A 21,839-nucleotide genomic window follows, 5' to 3' on the forward strand; every position below is an offset into this window, starting at 1 on the left:
AGTATGTTTTACTAATATACCCCTATTAGTTAATTATTTAAGTATGTTTTAGTAATAAACTCTTCTATATAATCACAAACATATACACTTTTCAACAAATTTGTCCAATTAGAAATTTGATATTAACAACTTAGAAATCACACCTAAGGTTCTTAAGGTATCACGCCTCATAGTTGCTCGAATCACATAATTAAGTATTAAAAAATTCTCAATATATTTTTAAGTAATTGAATGCTCTCTATAATTGAAACTACAAAAATATTTATAATACTCTTGAAGTATACCAAATAGGATCAAAGTAAGAGATATTAAAACTAATAAAATTAGGAATATTAATCCTAATAAGGGTACGAAACTAATACATTCATAACAAAATATTAATGTTACTAGAACTATAATTATAAACGTCTAAATAGGATAATAGTTTTACATTTAATAGAATTATAATTCTTATCTATTTAGGAAATCGAGGGCTATCTGTGAAGGATGAATATGTATATCTCATCATATATCTAAGTCCTATGAATATAAGTGAATAGTGATAATACAAGAAAACAATATTAATTACATACAAAGATCACAAGGATCAGGGTGTGTTATTAATATATTATTTATCCTAATGTGACCTTAGCATGTACTTCTTAATGTTCTTCCTCAAGCTAGTGAATAGATGTTACTTAATTCGTTAGTCAGTACATCAACAAATTACAAATTGATGGGCATGTATGAAGTACATATCAACCTATTATCCAACTTCTCTTTTGATGAAATGTCTATCTACTTCAATGTATTTAGTTATGTCATGTTGTATTAGATTGTGAGATATACTAATTGCTGACTTGTTGTCGTAATAGTCTCATAGATGTATTTAATTGAATTTTCAAGTCTTCTAAGATCATTTTAAACCATAGAAGGTCACACACTCCTTGAGGCATAGCATTGAAATCTAAGTCTGCATTAGAGTGGGCTACCACATTCTATATCTTACTTTCCCAAATCATTAGATTATCTTTTGAGAAAGGTTAATATTTGGAAGTGGATCTGCTATCAACTAGTGATCCTGCATGCTCCATGTTAGTATATGCTTCAAGAAGTAGCTCATTGTTTATTTTGAAACATAATTCCCTTACTGGAATACCCTTTAAGCAGTGAAGTATCCTGTAGGCAGTTTGTAGGTGTACTTTTTTTACTATTATGCATGAGCTGGCATACTGAATTTACTACATATGCCATGCTTGGTCTAGTATGGAACGAGTATATAAATTCCTCCACTAGTCTCTGATACATTTGCTTGTCTGCATTTGTGGATCTTGTTCTGCCAGTCCCAGCTTATGATTAAGATCAACAAGTGTGCTTGCAGGCTTGGATGCTAGTTTATTGGTTTTCTTTAAAAGGTCTATAACATACTTTTTGTTGTGAGTTGCATATTTCAGACTTCTAGTAGGCAACTTCTATTCGGAGGAAATACTTTAATTTCTCCAATTCCTTAATCTTGAACTTTCTAGCCAGATATTGTTTGAGACAACCTATCTCCTTCATTATTTCTTGTAATAATTATATTGTTTATATATACCAGGAGAGTTGTGACTCCCTCTGACTCCGAGTGCTTGATAAACATTGTGTAATCTCCTAAGACTATCTGTACTCCATGGATATCATTACCTTTAAAATCTCCCAAACCATGCTTGAGGGGATTGTTTAAGCCCATGTAGTGCCTTTTTCAGTTTGTATACCTTGTCTATTCCTACTCAAATTTGGGGGGAATTTTCGTGTAAATTTCTTCTTGTAATTCCTCATGCTGCAATTATCAATTGAAGTTAGCCATTAAGAACAATAAGATATGTATCGTATTCATTTTTAGGAAGGGTACAAATATCTCTTGATAGTTAATCCCGTAGGTTTAGGTATACCTTTTGGCTACCAATATTGTCTTGTATCTCTCTATGGTTTCGTCAGGCTTGTACTCCATGTTTGATCTTTTTCAAGTGCTTGAATTTCAGTACTTGTAGAATTTTTCCATTCTTTATAGTTTAAAACCTCAGATAATGTTTTAGGGATGGACATTGCATTTAAATTTATGAGAAAATTCTTGTGTAATGGTGACTATTTTTGAAAATAGATAAAATTTGAGATTGGATAGAGTAGACATTCTCTTGTCCATTTTCTAAGTACAATAGGTATTAACATTGAAAGGAAAATGATTCTCACTGCTTACCTCATTTCCAGTGCTCGGAGCAGATCCTTGAATTTGCTCCAAATCAGAGTCCAAGTTTCTTTGTTCCTCTCAAAAATACATGATAAAAATGTGGGCCTTGTATGGATTGAGGTTTCAAGCTCATTTTGTAAGACTTGAGGTTCGGGCTCATATCGGGAATTCTAGTTTTATGGTGGAATGGTTGTTTTGAAGGAGACATTATTTAAGGGTAAGGGAGGAATTTATGGCTGGAATTGGTGTTTTAAAAGGTCTAGTGTTTAAAGGTAAGGGAAGCATGTCAAAGAACGAGTCCTCCTTATCTTCTAGTACAATCTCCCTCTAAAGAAAAGAGTGATGAAAAAAGGATCCGCTCTCAATTAAAAGTGATATTAAGATACATAAAACTTTTTTGGTAGATGGATAATAACGTTTGTATTCTTTCTGTATTGACGAGTATCTCATAAAGACACATTTGATGACTCCAGGATCAAGTTTTCCTCTTTGTTATTGATGTATGTAAAAATAAATAACACACCTAAAAGCATGAGTAATAAGATTTTCGGAGACTCGTACTTAGGGAAAAATGAAGCAAGAACTTTCTTCGGGTTGCAAAATTTTAATATTCTAGATGATAACCAATTTATGAGATAGGTGGCAGTTAATGCTACTTCCCCCTAGTGTTATTTAGGAATATAGTTTTGTAGCAAGAATGCTCGGGAAGTGGTAAAAGAAAATAACTTTTTTCCTTCCCGCTACTCCATTTTGTTGAGTATAGGCATAAGAAGATTTATGAACAATTCCTTCATTTTGAAAGAAGAATGACAACTTTTAGTAAAAGTAATATCAGGCGTTATTAGTTTGGAAACATTTGATTTTTACCCCAAATTGTATATGTTTCATAGTATAAAGACAGAGGAAAAATATAATTGAGTTCATTTTTAGATTTTAACAAGAAAAAACAGAGTTATCCAAGTACAATCTTTAATAAAGGAGTTAAACTATTGAACTCCCTAAATGTTAGAAATGCTTGAAGGTCCTTAAGTATGACTGCGAACAAAATTAAAGGAACATTACTTCTATTACTTGGGGGGATGAATTTTATAAATTTGTGTTCTGCCAATTCACATACATCATAGTGTAAATTTTCATTTCTAGAATTTGAAAACAAAGAGGGAAACATAACCTTAAGGGTGAAGAATGAGGGGTGACCTAACCTTCTGTTGTAGAGTCATATCTTATCAAGAGTACTAGTGACAAGAGCAATCCATGGTGTCTCAGGTACATCTATGAAATATAACCTGTTCTGAGTCTTAGTATGTCGAATCATTCTCCCCAAGTTCTGGTCCTGAAATTTACAAAGTGACAAAAAAAAAATCAATTTATAGTTGAGGTCTTGGGACAACTTAGTTTCTGTGTCAAAAGCTGGTCGTGAGATGTACCTTAGTTGAGCGGTAAAACAGAGAGAGAATAGATGACAATAGAAATATAGGAGATAGAGACGGAACCAAGAGGAGAGATAGAGATTTTGAGTGAGAAAGTTGAGAAAATATCCAAAATACTTCATGCCATGTTTAAGTCTTCGAAAATATGAGATTATATATAAGAAAAGATACTGAAAAAGCCATGAATCTGTCCAGGTCGCCGGAAACCCGAGAGCCAGATTCAGAAAACTCTAAGCAGTGAAGATGAATCTGGCAATTCCTAAACCATTTACATTATTTGCATTAAATACTCCTATTGATTGCCCTCCCTGTGTCCTATGCTAAAGATCGAATGTCAGGATCTCTCCTTTAATTGACACAGATGCATGTATGATCCTTTGAATTGGAAGGTGCCATGCGTGCCAATTCTTTTCCCGATCAGGCCATGTGTTTTAATCTCTTTTGATATACTTTCAGTCGGCTTCCTTCTCTATGCTCAGTTTCACTGTCTTCCTCCTGCATCTGTTGCGATTCCCTGTTGTTGTTAACGTCCTGCATTCTTTTCAATTCCCTGCTTTTCTGCTTATCTTGCCTTTCGTACTCCTCGTCTGATTCTTTGCTTCCAGCTCCATTTTTTTCTGATTTTGTTAGGATTATAACAATTCCCTCCTCTTATCAATGGACCTTGCCCAGATTAACTTGTGGAAATTGTTAACCGAATTGCCTTTCCACTACTGTTCTTCAATTGTTCCCTGCCTTAACATAAACTTAGTCTGCAGAATTAACTGATTCTTATTGAATGGCTCCAACTTTATTGTGAGAGTATGGGTTCCATTGCATGCTTGATCACAATGAATAGTTCCATCAACCTCTTATTAGAGTCAACAATTTCAGGAACTATCTTTTTCCAGGTGAGAGTCTGCTATGCAGGATTTAGGTACCCATTTACTTTCAGGACTCCGCTAAGGTCCATATATCCAACATTATTCACCTTATGCTTTGAGCCTAGCTGGTCTTGGATGTGAAATCCATCCACATTCAATTCAACTTCAGAGCCATCTATAATATGATTACCGTATTCATTAAACGTCTCCAACATCAAATATTTAATCACACAACCAGGAAGTGAGTGATTCCTTAGGGTTGGTGACCATGTAATGACATGCCGCAAAGATCCTAGTGTAATTGCACATGGAGTGAAAATTGAAACCAACTTATATTCTTAGTAGATCACCAAGGTTGCAACATGACTTGCTCTGATTGTGTCTAATTCGTTGCTATAAATTAGTATATTCTGAATCTTAGCAGTTAATATATCATATGAAAGCTTAGCCTTAAGTTGATCGAATAGTCGTCTTTTGGTCAATTAGGGCTCGGATTTGTTGCTGTGAATCATACACCCTAGACATGAACATCGAGAGGTGCTAGTCAACTTCATGCACATTTTCTTCTAAGTTTTGCATTTTTTGAGACTCATTTTTTGCGGACTTTCCCTTGTTCTTCACTGTAACCACAAAACTTGTAAAAGTCTCATTGTATTCAACCTGCTTTGGTACCACGTTGTTAGAGTTGGCCGTGACATGTACATCAGTTAAGTCCTAAAAACGGAGAGAGAATAGATGGGAATAGAAATATAGAGGGAGAAAGAGACATAACTGAGAGGAGAGATAGAGATTTTGAATGAGAAAGTTGAGAATATATCCAAAATACTTCATATTATATTTTTAGAAATATGAGATTATATACAAGAAAATATACTGAAAATGCCATGAATTTGTTTAGGTCAATGGAAACCTGAGAGCCAAATTAAAAAAACCCTAAGTAGTGGGGATGAATATACTGATTCTGAAACCCTACACATTATTCATCATCAACTATGAGAAAGGTTAATAGGGGCTCTCTCCAAAAACCTAGCTTGACAAATCTTTTTCCCTATATTGCTTCAGGGGGCACCGTGGGTGGGTGGAGGTAGTAAAGGTTGGGTTTGGCCAGAGGGGCCGACCTAAACTTCTCAAAATGGAAACAGAAGCAGGAAGACATTGGCTGTGTGATATCGGTGAACCAGACCAGGAGGTTCGTTCTAATTAATAGCAAATCTGTTGACATCATGAGTGAAGGGAAAGTTTTGGATAGAATAAGAATTTGTGAGAATGGTAGGAGTTTCAGAGTAACCATATGGCTAGAGAAGGAAGATATCAAATGGTTGGTTGACTCTTTGAATGGCTTCTACTGGAATAAAGGAGGAGATTACTGGGGGAAAAAATAGATTTGGCAAAAGGCACAACTTGTAGGTGGTGTTTGGATGGAATAGAAAAAGGAGATTCCTTGTAATGATTTAACGAAAAGGCAAAGCGTTTAATTGCATTTTCATCTTGGAAGGAGTGGAAGCAGGAGGGTGGTGGCGGATGATGAAGTCCATTTTCGAACTCGTGGATGTACATTTGATTAAACCTTTTGCAACCACTGAAAAGAATGTTTAACTCGTGGATTTAGGGTTGCCCCCTGCCTTGAAAGTGATTGAACCTGGGGTGCCGCAATTGCCCTCATGCTCGGGGATGCTCCAGTGCCCACATTGCAAGCACGGCTTCACGGTAAATGTTGAAGCCTACGAGGGAATTTCCTTTGCAAAAATGGTTTGGAAAGGAGTTAGTGAGAAACGGGTTGAGAAGAAACAACCCGACCCACTTCCAATCATTGTGCAGGACTCGATCTAGAGGAGGCCTGAGGTTCAAAATTCAATTTTTCTTGGCTGGCAGGCTTCTTTCGTCTGACCCAGAGGAAACCTGTGGACTCATTTGAGCCAATTCCTGGGGTTGATACGTTCCATGCATGTGGGCCTGAAATGCGCAGATTGACTTCTGCTGAAACAAGGATAATGTGTGGATCATGCCTGGTCGAGCAGGGAGCTTAATGTTAAAAAAAGACTGAGCTTTAAACGAGCTTGGAGACCCAAAAAGAAATCTTCCCCCTTGACTGGCTGCTTACATACTGGGGTTTCCTCATCAGCATTGGGAAGGCTCGACAAAAGAGAGGAAAATTAGGGCAAGGTTGAGAAGTTTTTGGAGTCATCCTTGGCTCCTTTTCAAGTTGAACTAGGCGAGGACATATAAGAGAGAGGAAGTCAACTGATAGCTCACTCTTCTGTTCTCTGCTCTGGTGACTTATCAAGTACATTGAGGTCAAGGGGTGTTTCGGAAATGACTAAGGGGGACATTTGCTTAGTCGATGAGCTCCAGTTGTTAACTAGTGGGGATCTACAGCTTGTTGAAACCATGGCTTCTCATTTGGTTGTTTATGATGTTTTGGTTGGATTTGAGTTAACATTGATTGATGATCAGGTTTGTGATACTATCATTCCTTGTGGTTCTGACCCGATAATCTTATTTCATCATGATGGGGGTGTTTCTAAAGGAGAAGCAGAAAGATACTCTAAATGGGTGTTGAAAAATGTCCAGAAAATCAGCAAATTCTTAGAGGTATCATCCAAAGACTTCGAAGATCAAGTTATGGGGTTGTTTACAGAAATTGAGCAAACAATGAGGAAGAAGAAAAGGGAAGAAGAGCTTGTGGGAAAATCTAAAAAGAAACAAGGCGGGGGAGGGATCGAGAAAACTCAAAAGATTCCAGTCATCTATTAATTATAAAGGGAGAAGCAGGAGCATCATGGAGAAGGGAGAGATGAAAATCCGGTTGTTGATGTTTGACAAAATCATTTTCTGGAATGTTAGGGATCTAAACGATGTAAAAAAGAGAAATGTGATTAGGGGCTGCCTGAACAGATATCCAGCCTTCAGTTGTTTGCCTTCAAGAATCCAAGTTGTAAGCAGTTGATATGAAAATTATCAAAAGCTGGTGGCGTTCTAATGAAATGGGCTATCATTATATTCCTGCTAAGGGCTCTGCCGGGGGTTATTGTTTTGATCTGGAATAAGATAAATTGACATGCAAGGAGGCTATGTTTGGTGAGACGTCCTTATCTTGCCTCTTGCTAATAATAATAGTATGGAGGAGTGGTTTTTCTTAGGTATGTATTGTAGGGGCTCTTCTGAAAAGCGCTCCTGGTTTTGGTAGAATTAGCCAATTGTCAGAAAAGGTGGGGCAAAGAAGGTGTGGTTGGTGGTGACTTCAACATGGTCTTGAACCGGAAGGAAAGATTTGGTGAGCATTTCTCTAGCTCTTGTGCTCAAGAATTCAATGATAATATCATCAAATAAGATTTGGCCGACTTGCCTCTTAAGGGGGGAAAGTGGATTTGGAGTATGCTAACCTTCTCCTTCCTTTTCTCAGACTGATCGATTTTTGGTTGCCGCTGATTTCATCCTCTCACTGTCGGGTTTAAGTCAGAAGGTACTTTCCCTTCCCATCTCTAATCATTTTCCTATTTGTTTGGTTTCTGATGAAATCCAATAGGGGCTCATCCCCTTTTGGTTAGATAATAGACGGATCAAAATGGACAGTTTTAGAGCTATAGTTAGCAATACTTAGACTTCCTCTTAGATCAATGGCACTGCTAGTTATAGAATTGCTGTAAAAAACTAAAGTTGTTGAAGGCTGATGTGAAAAAATAGACCAGGGAGGTAGGGCTGAAAGAGCAAGGGAATATCAATGATTTAATGAAGGATTTGGAAATGATGGACCTGCAGGAGGGTGCAGTGGGCGCCTTTCCCCTATTGTCAAAAAGAAGAGTAATGCTTTGAGACTCGAACTTGCCAACAAACTCCATTTGGAAGCTGTTTCTCGGTAGCAGAAAGCTAGAGAGAAATGACTTTAAGGATGGTGACAAGAACACTGGGTACTTTTATTGCTTTGCCAACCACAGAAGAAGATGCAATTATGTTGAAGAATTATTATTTAATTGTGGCTGTATCACTGGTAACAGTATGAGAGAAGCTGCTAAAGATTTCTTCCAGGATTTATATGAGGAAAAGTTCGCCAGAAGACCCAGATTAGATGACCTTCAGTTTAAGAGGATGGATGAAGCGGTTAGTTAGTTCACAGTTAGAGGCTGATTTCTCTGAGGAGGAAATTGCTTCCTGTCTTTGGGAATGCAATGATGACAAGGCTCCGGGGCCCGATGGCTTCAACTTAAAGTCTATTTGGGAATTCTGGTCTATAATCAAGGATGATGTGTTTGATATATTTAAAGAATTTCACAATTCTGGCTCCTTTATAAAAGCACTTAATGCCACTTTCTTGGTCTTGATCTCTAAGATAGGAGCCAAAACCTTAAGAAGTTTAGGCCAATCAGCCTGGTGGGTTGCATGTACAAACTAATTTCCAAAGTGCTTGCCAACTGTTTATCTAAAGTCTTGAACATGGTTATTAGGGACTGTCAACATGCTTTTGTTGGTAGGAGGCAAATCACTGATGCTGTTTTGATTGTAAATGAAGTTGTGGATGACATGATCAATAATAAAGAGAAAGGAGCTTCTTTGCAAACTGGACATAGAGAAAGCTTTTGACCATGTTTGTTGAGATTTTCTTGATTATATATTGGAAAGGGTATGGATAAGATGGTACATCTCCAATACTAGCTTTGTGGTTGGAGGTGGAGGAAATGGATCAGATGGTGCATCTCCACTACTAGGTTTGTGATCCTTGTCAATGGTGAGCCTTCTTTTTTTTTTCAAGGTGTCTAGAGGCCTGAGACAAGGAGACCCACTCTCCCCCCTTCTGTTTATTATTGTACCGGAGACCTTGAACAGACTCCTGGAGCAAGCTAGAGAGTGGAATTTGCTTAAAGGCATTCTCATTGGTGATTGTAGGTCTCAAATGGAAATCTTCCATTTGTTCCTCGCCAATGAAACCTTGTTATTTTGTCAGTCTGAGACCTCTATGTTACTTAATTTGAGATGTGTATTACTTCGTTTTCAAACTGTCTCGGGGCTTAAAATCAATATTCATAAATCTGAACTTGTGAGAATCGGCAAAGGCATTGATGGGAGTTCTATTGCCCGGGTCTTGGGGTGTTCCGCTGCTCAGTTGCCAATCAAATATCTTGGTCTCCCATTAGGCACCAAACACAAGGATGAGAGAAGCTGGGAGCCTGCCATTAAGGTTTTTGAGAACAGATTAGCCGGTTGAAAGAGGAGATTCCTCTCTAAAGGAGATAGATTGACATTGATTAAAAACACTCTATCCAACCTCCTCATTTACTTTATGTCTGTGCTCACCATCCCTTCCAAAAAATTGGAAACCATCCAATGCAGGTTTCTTTAGGGTGAGCATGAGGGTAACAAAAGACATCACTTGGTCAAATGGGAGGATGTGAAGCGTCCCTTGGAGCTGGAGGGCATTGGTTTGAGATCACTAATTGTTTTGAATAGAGCTTTATTGGGCAAATGGAGCCAGAGGATAACAGCTTGTGGATGAACATCATTGAAGCCAAATGGGGCAGGGGAAGCAGGGATTGCTCCACTGACCAAAACTGGGAGATTAGGAAGCATGGTGTGGGTTCTTGGAAGAGCATTTTGCAATGCCAGAAGTGTGTTCTTAACTGTACAAAGTTGCAGGTTGGCTTGGATGACAAAATTCGGTTATGGCATGACAAATGGTGTGGTAATGAGAGATTTGTGTCCAGGTTTCTAAAGAATTTTGCTATTGCCCAACATAAACTCATGTTCGTTAAGAATGCCTACAGTAGCAATATGTGGACTGTGGACGTCTCAAGAAACCTTCAAGACTGGGAAGTCAATGAGTATGTTGAGCTCCTTCAACTCCTTGCCATTGTGCACCTCACTACAGTCTGGAGAGGCTCCTTTGGGACTTGAAGAAAAATGGAAAGTTCACTGTTAACTCTTTTTACTACTATTTGGTGGGGCACAAAGAGAACGGACCTATTGTTTTCCATACTAAAATGGTTTAGAAATCAAAAGCGCTGCCTTGCATTTATTTTTTTGCTTGGGAAGCGGTGAAGGAACGTGTGCTAACTATTGACAACTTGATGAAAAGAAGAAAGATCATGATCAATAGATGCTTCTTGTGTAAATGTGATGCCGAGTCCAGCAAGCACATTACGTTATGGTACCCATTCACATACAGCCTATGGTGCTTAGTTTATGGGCTCATAGGTATTGATTGGGTTATGGCATGGTTGGTGTGGAATGAGTTGTTAGCATGTTGGGGTGGGGGTGGGTTTGTGGGGATAAGGGCATGCTTTAACTCATCCCTTTGTTCATTATATGGGTTACTTGGAAAGAGAGAAATAATAGGATTTTGGAGAGTAAAGAAAGACCTTGTTGCCAATTTTAGAGATAAATGGTTACACTATTTTGCTTTCATGGTTTTGGAAGATGACATCTATGCATTGAGGATTTTGGGGTCATTATAAATACACTAATTGACTTGTAAATTTTTTGTAGATTGTAGATGGGCGGCACCCTCTTGGTGCCTTCACTTATTATACTATCTACAATTATTATCTCAAAAAAAAATTATTTTCTTTAAACACTTCTACTGATTGCCCTCCACGTGTCCCAGTCTAGAGATCGCATCGCCATGATCTCTCCTTCAATCAAGACAGATACGTGTTTGATCCTCTGGCTCGAACGTACGACACGTCCCAATGCTTTTCTCAATCAGTCTACGTGTTCTAATCTCTTTTGGTTTACTTTTAGCCAGTTTGCTCCCCTGCACTAGGTTTCACCGTCTTCCTCCTGCAACCTTTGCGATGCCCTGTTGCCATTACCATCTTGCATCTTTTCAGTTCTCTGCTTCCTTGCTTCTCTTCCCTTCTGTACTCCTCTTCTGATTCTTTGTTTTCGGCCCTCATTTTTTGTCTGATTTTGTTGGGATTCAAACATACTGATATCAGATTGGTGTATAATTTAGGGACATGTAATACATTAGTAAGTGTAGAGTGGGAATTGAGTTTTATGGTTCTGACTCCTGCGACGATTAGTAAACCATCAGCAATAATAAATTTTTTTTTATTGCTGGAGCATGAAGTATAGATTTTAAATAATTTAGAGATGTTGGTCATGTAATCAGTAGTTCTTGAGTCCATAATCCATGATGGTGCAAAATGTTTTTGTGAAACATTTAAATTATGATAAATAGAAAGCATACCTGAATGTGTTAAGAGGCTTGTACTTTTAGGTTTTTCTAAACATTTAACTTGTAGTGAATATTTCATGTGAGGTTTTATTCCAGTAACTTGAGACGTAATCTCCTGACACAATTTAAAAATCTTCAAGGCAAATAAGGCCAAATTAAATAGGTATAAGAGATTATTGGAGTGTTGGTGGGTGGACGGGATTAGCAGTTGGCTGTGTAGCCAGGTGCAGCTGACTCTGCTTGGTGATCCTCACAGTTGCACAGAGTAGTGGCTGAGCAGATAAGAGCACCAGTTGCGAACAAATTGTGTGCGGCTCACCTTGACGGATTCAGCTGGACAGGAAGCTTCTTGGCTGGTGGCTTTGCGTACAGGTGTAGGTGTGGCTGGTGTGGCAGAGGGGTGCTAAACTGGGTGGTTCAGCGACCAGGAGCAGCAGCAGATACAGCTGGACAGAATGCACATAGATATTCGTCGCGTGGTTGGTCAGAGAAGAGTGCGACTGGGGCCACGGCTGGAGGGTTAGTGTGTCAGCGGTGAAGGCTGGTTTGGCTGCTGGTGGTGGCTGACGGTGGGCCCCACTTCTTTAGCGCTTTTTTTATATAAAAAAACTTAGAGCTCTAGTATCATGTAGAAGAATAAATATAGATTTTATTGAATATTAGCATCCTATATATTCAAGTAAATAGTAATAATATAAAGCAACAATGTTTATTATAGAGATCACAAGGATTAGGATATATTACTAATGTACCCTTTATCCTAATGTAACTCTAATGTATGCTTCTTAACACTACCCATCATGCATCAAATCAGTCTTTTCATGCTTCTATGGATGGTGGTCAACTATTTTCAAATAATTATTTTTGGAAACTTTATGTCAAGATTTTTGGAGATCTATAAAATTTATATAATGGTATAGATCAGGATTTGTATGAAACTAGAATCCAGACTGAAATATAGGTTTTTCCCCTGCGAATAATTCAAAAATTATGGCCTTGCTTTTACATGCTTCTATTTTGAATGACTGTTTGCTTTACTATCTTCTGTTAGTTTTGGGTTGCCAGAGTAAAGATTTGAGGAATCTATTGTAAATTTTTTACTCGATATGTTTTATTTGATTACTTTTTATTTTTTATAACCCTATAGAAGTTGATAGATATATGTATTTGTTGTATAATGGTCGTGCAGTGCCAAAAGAGGAGCACATCGTCCTATTATGAATCTTCATGAACGAAGTTTGAGTGTTTTGGCTTGCCGCTATGTGGACGAAGTTATAATTGGTGCTCCATGGGAAGTGTCAAAAGACATGGTTAGTCTCTAAATATATATTGTTCTTCACCATTTATTACGTAATATACTCTGAGTCACTTACCAAGGTTTCTTTTTTAAAAAGGGATACTTTCAAAGGTTTTATTGTGCTACTATTTTTGACGTACTTACATAAGATTTATTAAAATGTGGAATATTTTTGTAAGGTGAGGGGAAAGATTAAAAATATGTTTATAACATAATCAAGGCTTTGTTTCAGAGAGGGATAGATGGTCTTATGAATTCACTAAGAGGGAGGTTTATTTTATAAGAGATGGCATTATTTAGAAGGTACCCTGTGCAGCCTGCATACAAGTTAGTTTTATTTTATCATACTATGTAGGATTAATAAAGCAGTTAGCTTGAAGTGTGGAAGGCAGTTTTATCGAAGAAGTACTAGTTTTTAGGAGACTTTGCAGTTCTGGTGTAGATAACAGAATAAGTACTTGATGCAAAGAAAATTTAAGAACTCTTATTTTCTTAAATCTGTTCGTGAGATTCATGGGTTCTCTTTCATGAGCCCTTCTATCATTGCATTAGGTGGAAAGGGAAGAACACTTAATGTGGAAGAATAAATATTATGTTTGCTGGGTCAACATGTAGGACAATCCAAGAGGGGAGATGAATTGGGTTTTTAAAATTTTTAAGCTTTAAAACAAGATCAAACTTTTTCTTTATGTAATACTTGGCCTAAAGTAGAGGGTTTTCCTTTGTGAGAATGTTTTCACTAATTTATATGTGTAGATTACATGAATAATATTGAAAATACACTTTTTAATCAAGTTCTTAAGGATGATAGTGATGATATGATCAAATGACAATAAAGAGCTTAACTTTGTATGTAAATCCTTAAGTGTGTATGTGGAATATGAGTTAGGTTGTGATGACAAGTTATATTGAACAATATGTCAAAGATAAACTAAAGAAGGAAAGGGAAGAAGTGCAGATTATTTTATAGAGGTTCAGCCAACCACTTGTGCCTACATCCTCTTTCTCTAGCCAACTGCTTGAGTTTCCATTACTTTCTTCAATCTCTTATAACCAGGTAGTTGTTCTTGGTGCATAGCTTACCAACCACTTGTATATCATCGACACAAGAACTTTTAAAGGTTTCCTCAGACTTTCTTTTAGCAAGCTAGTTGTTCTTGATGCCTAGCTTATCAATCACTTGTCTTTTCTTGATACAAAAACTTCCAAAGGTTTCCTCAAATCTTTTTTTTTATAACAAGGTAGTTGTTCTTGATGTTTGATTTAAAAATTACAGTGTTTTCTCAACACAAAAAGCTCCTAAAGGTTTCCTTGAACCTTTTTTACAATGCCCCAAAATTCTAAAAGAAAAGATTACAGTTTTCACTCTCAAAGAGTTGATTTATAAGTGAAAAACGCACGTAAACCTTAATGGAGCTCAAGAGGAGGGAAGAAAATTTTTCTTTTGATTTTCAAATTTGATTCTCAAAATGTAAGGTTGTCTAAAATCTGTTTGAGGGAAGTATTTATATGTGAGAAAGTCAAATAGAGTTGTTGAAGGCAGTTTGAAATTAGATTTGACTCTTTAAATAGCTGTAAATGCCACATTCAAAAGTGCAGGATATTTTGTATGACGGGTTCCTGCAGAGTACATACTCTGATCCACTTTAAAAAAGCAGTCGTTTTGAAAACAGGGTGATATTTGACTTGATTTATTAAATTGATAAGAACAAATACTACACTTGATCTTAGCCAAAAGACCGAGAAAGGTATTATTTGACTTGATTTATTAAAATCACTTTCATGACACCTTTAATGTTAATAAAGATATGTTAACTTAAAGACCGTGTGATTTTAGATGTGATATGATGAAAATACGTTTCCAGCCAGATCAAATGTTTCAGTGCCTTCTCTGTGTGCTCTGAGAAGTGTTCTACTGAATTACTTCTCATGATACACTGGCCAGTTTATGCATTATTCTATGTGCTCGCAGAAGTGATTCTTAGAATCACATCTGCTGGCACATAAATAAATATATATCTTTTTAAATAAATTCATTTGCTTCCAAAATTTCTTCTGTGTATCAATCCCATTCCAGATTATTTTTGATAAAACTATTATCTTTCTTAAAGAAATAATGAAAAATTAGTTTTCACAACAATGAATTTTAGAAAAAAGTCTTCTTGAGTGTTCACCAGAGTTACCTAATTCATAAAAAGATGAATAAAAATTTAAAAGCAAATTTATGCTTGGTCTTCAATTTGTTTCTCTTTTTGATGTTCTTGTGATGCTTCATAATTTGTTCCACCTTGTGTCATGCCTTGTTTGCTACCTCAACAATTAACTGGTGTCATTTTTAAATTTATGTCATTCATCAAAATCAATTAATTTGGTTCAATAATCTTTTTTTTTATGAATGACAAAATTTTATTTTCTTCAAGAGACAAATATATGTCATATAAGAAGCATTTGAGACAAATTCAAGATAACTTCCCCTTACTAAGTTCAGGAAACCCCTTACCAAGTGTTCTTCTTCCTTTTGTTTAAGATACAAATAAGTAATTTTTATCTATCATTCAATCAAGTAGCTCACAGAGCCAATTTAAAGCAGTGTAAATCAATGAGATAAATTTAAATTTAAGCATTCTTCTTCCACTTGGGATTAGATTCTTTTTCCTTGGAATTTTTCTGTCCCTTTTTATCATCAATCAAAAAGGTAAACAAGAGCAAGAATGACTCGTCTCCCTTAGATTTTTTCTCCCATTTCTTGTGCATTAAGGATCAAAAGATAGGCAGCAACATGGAAGGAAAGGAGAAACATATATACTAGCCAGATAATTCAGAACTTTTCAAACATATTCAAACTATACAAAGAAAGCACAATACCAAGAGGGCCTGCAAAAGGAAAAGTAAAGGAGAAACATATGTACTAGCCAAATAATTCAGAACTTTTCAAACATATTCAAACTGTACAAAGAAAGCACAATACCAGGAGAGCCTGCAAAAGAAACAACAAATTTAAAGTACACAAGCATTCTCCAAAAGCATTACAGAAATATATTGGTCAGGGTCAAATAATTCAGAACTTTTCAAACATATTCAAACTGTAAAAAGAAAGCACAATACCAGGAGAGCCTGCAAAAGAAACAACAAATTTAAAGTACACAAGCATTCTCCAAAAGCATTACAGAATAATATTGGTCAGGGTCAATCATTACAAGAGTCAATACGCTAAATCATTCAGATGTATCGTAGAGGCCTTAAAGAAATCCTATACTCTGCACTTATGTGCTTAAATGGTGATTGAGGGCCTTTACCTTAGTAATCATTCATCATTTTGTTTAACTATGCACCTACATAGAGATTCCAATATAGATGAGAAGGAAACTGGAGTTTGTGAAAGTACTTGAGGTATTTGAGCAGGTGCTTGTTGTGATGTGCCTATAGTGTGAATGCTTGCAGTTGTGGGCTTTAGTCTTTAATGACTTGATGAAGGTTATAGAGACTTCATTATCTTGAGAACTGTGTGATCATAGATGTGGATAGCTGGGATCTTAAGAACTTCCTCTCTACTGAGGATATTCGAATTCAATTTTTGTGTGGCAATCAGGGAGATGAGAGATCCACAGGGAAGTAGGGCAGGTTTGGACCTTATGTCCATCTTTTGAAAGATGATATGAGGCGGATTCACCTATTTCCCAGTTATCATATGCCGCATAATCAAAGTTTCTATAATGGACATTCAGGCAATGACACCAGAGCTTGGTGCTATCTTAATTCTGATGATGTGATGCAGGATGTGAATATCCTATAGAAAGTCCTGGGTTCTAGAGAGAAGTTCAAGGGCTTTTAGGTGATCAAAATCAGGAATTGTTGTTGGCCATGCACCAGCTTCGTAAAAGGCCACTCCTCAACCGGGGGACTTGCATCCATTGAGCAAGTCATTCAGGGGTTATTAGGAGAAGTGATGTTCCAACTAAGTTATTGATTCGCCTAGAGGCATCTATACCACTCGACTTTTTATCTTGTAGGTGCATTGAACGTGACCTAAGTAATTGTAAACATCTTATGTGATTATGGCGATTACATGTTCCAGACATCATATACTTTAAGCAAATAATAATCCAATCAAATCATCTTACATGGTTTAAATGATCACATCTTTTAAAACATCACATGTTTTAACATGACAAAGTAGTTTACAGTATATATCCTGATGTAACTCGAATGATCACATTTGATTGGAACATTTCCTATTCTAATTCCAAAATCTGGAAGTTGTTGCCTCTTCCATAGAACTTGAGCACAACTTCTTTTGGCAGCAACATATTCAGCCTCCACAGTTTATGAGGCAACTAAATTTTATTTCTTAAAAAACCAAGAAACAAGCATATTTCCCAAGAATTAACATAATTCCTGCTGGTACTTGTCTATCAAATTTACAATCCCCAAAAAATCAGCATTAGAATAACTAGTTAACTCTAAAGAACTTCTCCTTGAGTGCCATAGGTCAAGAGATTGAGTGTCTTTTAAGTACTTGAATATTTTTTTTTTCATGACATGCGAATATGATTTTTTTTAGATTTGTTTGAAAGTGCTCACACATAAACAGGCTAAATAGTGGGTCTACTTGCTGTTAGGTATGGTAGAGATCCTATCATGCTTCCATAAAGCTTGTTATCAATAGATTTTCCATTTTCATCTTATATCAAGTTTAATAGATGTGTCGTGGGAGTAGAATTTGGTTTTACATTATGTTATATTTCTTTAAGAAATATTTGATGTATTTGCTCTGCTTTATGAAGATAATTTCTTTTAATTGTTTGATTTGTAGGCCTGGGAAATAATTTAATTCCTTCATCATTCGCATTTCAAATTCAGCTTACATGCTTTTAAAAAAATCTTTACACATTTTTTTATTTGTAGCACCAAGTATTATATCATTTGCATAGATTTGAACAATTAAAATGTTGTCTTCATTAATTTTCATACATAATATATTGTTAATTTTTCCTCTTCTGAATTCTTTTTCTAAGAGGAATTAACTAAGATGTTCATACAAGGTTTTAGTGAGTGTGTAGACATGATTAGGAAAGTACGAGTCTTCAAAACCATCTGGTTTTATATGTATTTCCTTTCCTATAAAGCTATTTAGAAAAAGATAAATCTTTTGCACATGAAGAGCTAATGACATTCTAATAGTTTCTCCTCTAGCTATGAGAGCAAAAGTTTCATCAATATCAATTCATTCTTTTTGATTGTATCCTTTTGCTGCTAATCTAGCTTTATTTCTATTTACAAGCCTATTTTCATATATTTTTTATTTAAATACCAATTTATTTCCAATAATGGTTCTATCACTGGGTCTAGGCACCGAATTCCATACCCTATTCATTTCAAGTTGATTTAGCTCTTATTACATTGTTAATCCAATTTTCATCTCTTTCGGTTTCTTCAAAGTTTTTAGGCTCCATTTGGGATAGAAAAATAACAAATTAGCATTCATTTTTTAAAGAGCTCTAGTTCTTACACCATCTGATGTATCACCTATAATTTGTTCTTTTGGATGAGCATGTGCATATTTCCAATCTTTAGACAACATTTATATATAGGATGAGCATGTGCATATTTCCAATCTTTAGATAACCTGTATATATATCTTATTCTTGGTTTTGATTAAGTGATACATCTTATGTTTCTTGTTCATTGTTATTTATCTCATTATTTGATGATTCTTGAATATTTAATTGTTCTAGTGAGTTCATTACGCTTAACTCCTCATGTATATTATTTTTCCATGGAGAAAGAGGAATTGACTATCAAAGAATATATGCATGGATTTCTTAACTACTAGTGTTCTTTTATTATAGATTCTTTAGGCTTTTGCTATAAGTTGAATATCCTAGAAAAATTCATCTATTGGACTTTGTATCAAGCTTTTTAAGATTGTCTATGTTGTTATTTAATATGTAGTATTTACACCAAATTGTGTGAAACTAACCCATATCTTGGTTTCCTTCCTTTCCGAAGTTCAGAGGGTGCATATGTAGTATTGGAGGTATTAATACTCTATTCACTACATAGCAAGCGGTGTTAACCGCTTCCCCTAAAAAGTTCTTAAGACAAATTACTTTCCCATAACAGGGTTCTAGCCATTTCCTCCAAAAATCTCTTCTTTCTTTTTAGTACTCTATTTTAGTGTGGAGTTCTAGAGAAGTTATGACTGATCCCAGTTTTATCACAAAAAGTAGTAAATTGTTAATTTTCAAATTCTTTCCCATGATTACTTCTAACACTAGCAATTTGAGTTCCTTTCCCATTTTGGACTTTCTTGCAAAAATTTGTAAAAACATAAAATGTCTTATCTCTGTAAGTAAGAAAAATTACCCAAGAGTATCTTGGATAATTATCTACTATTACATAGTTATATTGAAGTCAACCCATCCTTATGGTCTTAGTTGGCCCAAACAAGTCCGTATGAAGTAACTCTAATGGTTTAGTGCTGGTGAAATTCTTTATTAGATTTAAATGATGTTCTCATTTGTTTTTCTAGTTGGCATACCTTGTAACCTTTCTTTTTCAAAATTTATCTTTGAAAGTCCTTTAACCAATTCGTTTTGAGAGTATTCTGAAATTAGGTCCATGTTAACATGGACTAACTTTATATGCCACGAGCAGTAGTCATCATTTAAAGCAGCTAAACAAGTTTTGTGCGAAGAAGGTAAATCATCGAGACATGATATTTTTCATGATCATGTCTTTGACCTACAAATTTGGTTAAGTTGTCTTTGATGTCAATAACGAGGCAATAATTAGATTCAAAGACAACTCTATAGCCTTTGACCTACAAATTTTTATTTATTTTGGTGATTCCGTTTATCTTACGTTTGTTGTTGTCCCCAAAGGTTACTTCACCTTCTTCCTTTGGCCTTAGTGTTTTGAAATCATCTTTATCGCCAGTCATGTGCCTTGAACACCCACTGTTAAGGTACTAACTTTTTTTCATCTTGGAGGCTTTAAAGCATACCTAGAAGAGAATACACTATTCAGTTGATTTTGTTACCTCAATCTTTTTGTGTCCATCAATGTCAGAGGCAATTGTTCCTTTTGGAATCGAAACCTTTTTCACACAATAACAACTATTTTTCTAATGGAGCATGAATGGAAAATGTCTTTTCTACCACAAAAATTACAAGTGATAAATGGACTACTTGAGTTGGTAGAGTTTACAAACTTCTAAGAAACTTTTATTTTTAGAGACATCATATCTAAATTCCGTTTTATAATTTACACTTTTTTGGTATGAGAATAATATGTTCAGTTTTTCTCTTTCTTGTACAAATTTAGCAAGTATGTCATTGAAATCTTTGATCTTCTTTTCCATTGCAAGATTTTCATCTTTTAGGTTTGTACATTCCAATTCATCTAGTTATATTTGGAGTTCCTCATTTTCCCTCTTTAAAGTTTACTCATCTTTAGAGAATCTTTAAAGAGAAATGATGCATGTTTCTTGAGCTCAATATTGTTTGCGCCCAAGTTCACTAATTCATTATAAAGTTTTTCAAAGGGATCTTGCAATTCATCATAAGAAGAATGAGACTCATCTTTTTCTTCATTTATGGACATGAGAAACAAGTTTGCAACTTCATTTTCTTCATGATCTTCAGAGCCACTTTCTTTACTATCACTCAATATAGCTAACATAGCCTTCTTTTTGACCTTTTTGGAGTTTTCTTGGCCTGAGGACAATTGGTTATCCTGTATCTCGGTTTGTTCTCTCATGAATTTCTTCTTGATTATCCCAAATTTCTTTAACGGACTCACAAGTTGATACCACATTTATATGAATTTACATTAAGTCTTCAATATAAAAGGTTTATTGCTCTCGCATTTAATTATTCTAGTCTTTTGTCATTCTCATCCCACTCATCTTCTAGTTTTATTACTACTTGATCTCCAAAGATTCTAAAAGAATATGAGGTCTCTCTATAATGACTTTTTAAAGGTCATAGTTTGAGACGTGAATAAATATTCTCATTCTATTTTTCTTGTAATCGTAGTGATGACTATTAACAAATGAGATCTAGTGGAGATTGATCTTCACTTAATTGGTTGCCATAACTGATCTTTGCTCTAGATAATTAAGTGAAGAAGCTCTAATATCAATAGGATAATTAAATTGAGTTTTTAAAATTTTTAAGTATTTAAATAATTACCCAACTTTGGAATAGTTATTTTTTTGTGAGAAAATTGTCACTAATTAATGTGTAGAATATATGAATAATAGTGAAAAGTACGTTTTTAATCGAGTTCTCAAGGAAGATAGTAATATTAGGAATGGTTGAACGTATATTTTATTAAATACTATAATTCTATATATACAAGATTTTCTAGAATTAGTAAAAAAAAGTAAACAATTAATTACATATGATGTATTTTACTTCAGTTATTTTTAACCTAATTTACATACAATACATTCTTCTTAATATTCCCCCTCAAGGTATGAAATATATATTGTCCACCATCAATGATATTATTGAATGTTGGATTGCTCAAGCTTTTGATGAACATATCTACTAGCTGTGAATTGGTAGGCATGTATGAAGTACATAATAGACCAATGTGGAGTTTTCCTTTCATAAAGTGTGTGTAGACTTCCATATTGATTTGATCATGTTGTATCAGATTGTGGACAATATTTATGGCTAATTTATTTTCATAATATAGGCACATAAGGTTTTCCTACTTGATTCTCAGCATCCTTACCTTGCTAATGATTAGTTTTGAAATGTTGGACTGCTCAAGCATTTGGTGAACATATCCGCTAGCTGTGAATTGGTAGGCATGTATGGAGTACATACAATGCACTCTCTTTAACAAGTGATGATATGAA

At 35.4% G+C, this 21,839-nt stretch overlaps 1 protein-coding gene and 1 pseudogene across 1 annotated transcript in view; one reads left to right on the forward strand and one right to left on the reverse strand.

Moving 5' to 3' along the window:
- PECT1 (phosphorylethanolamine cytidylyltransferase 1) overlaps positions 1-21,839 on the forward strand; it is a 43,449-nt gene that overhangs the window by 19,045 nt on the left and 2,565 nt on the right. The window contains exon 6 of the mRNA XM_088206683.1: positions 12,860-12,980. Coding sequence (XP_088062809.1) covers positions 12,860-12,980 — 121 coding nt within the window. The remainder of the gene's footprint in view (positions 1-12,859; positions 12,981-21,839) is intronic.
- Positions 14,541-14,719, reverse strand: LOC148253445 (U2 spliceosomal RNA; annotated as a pseudogene).

This window comes from Carica papaya, chromosome 6, assembly GCF_054855325.1.
Source record: "Carica papaya isolate Zhongbai chromosome 6, ASM5485532v1, whole genome shotgun sequence".
NCBI lineage: Eukaryota > Viridiplantae > Streptophyta > Magnoliopsida > Brassicales > Caricaceae > Carica > Carica papaya.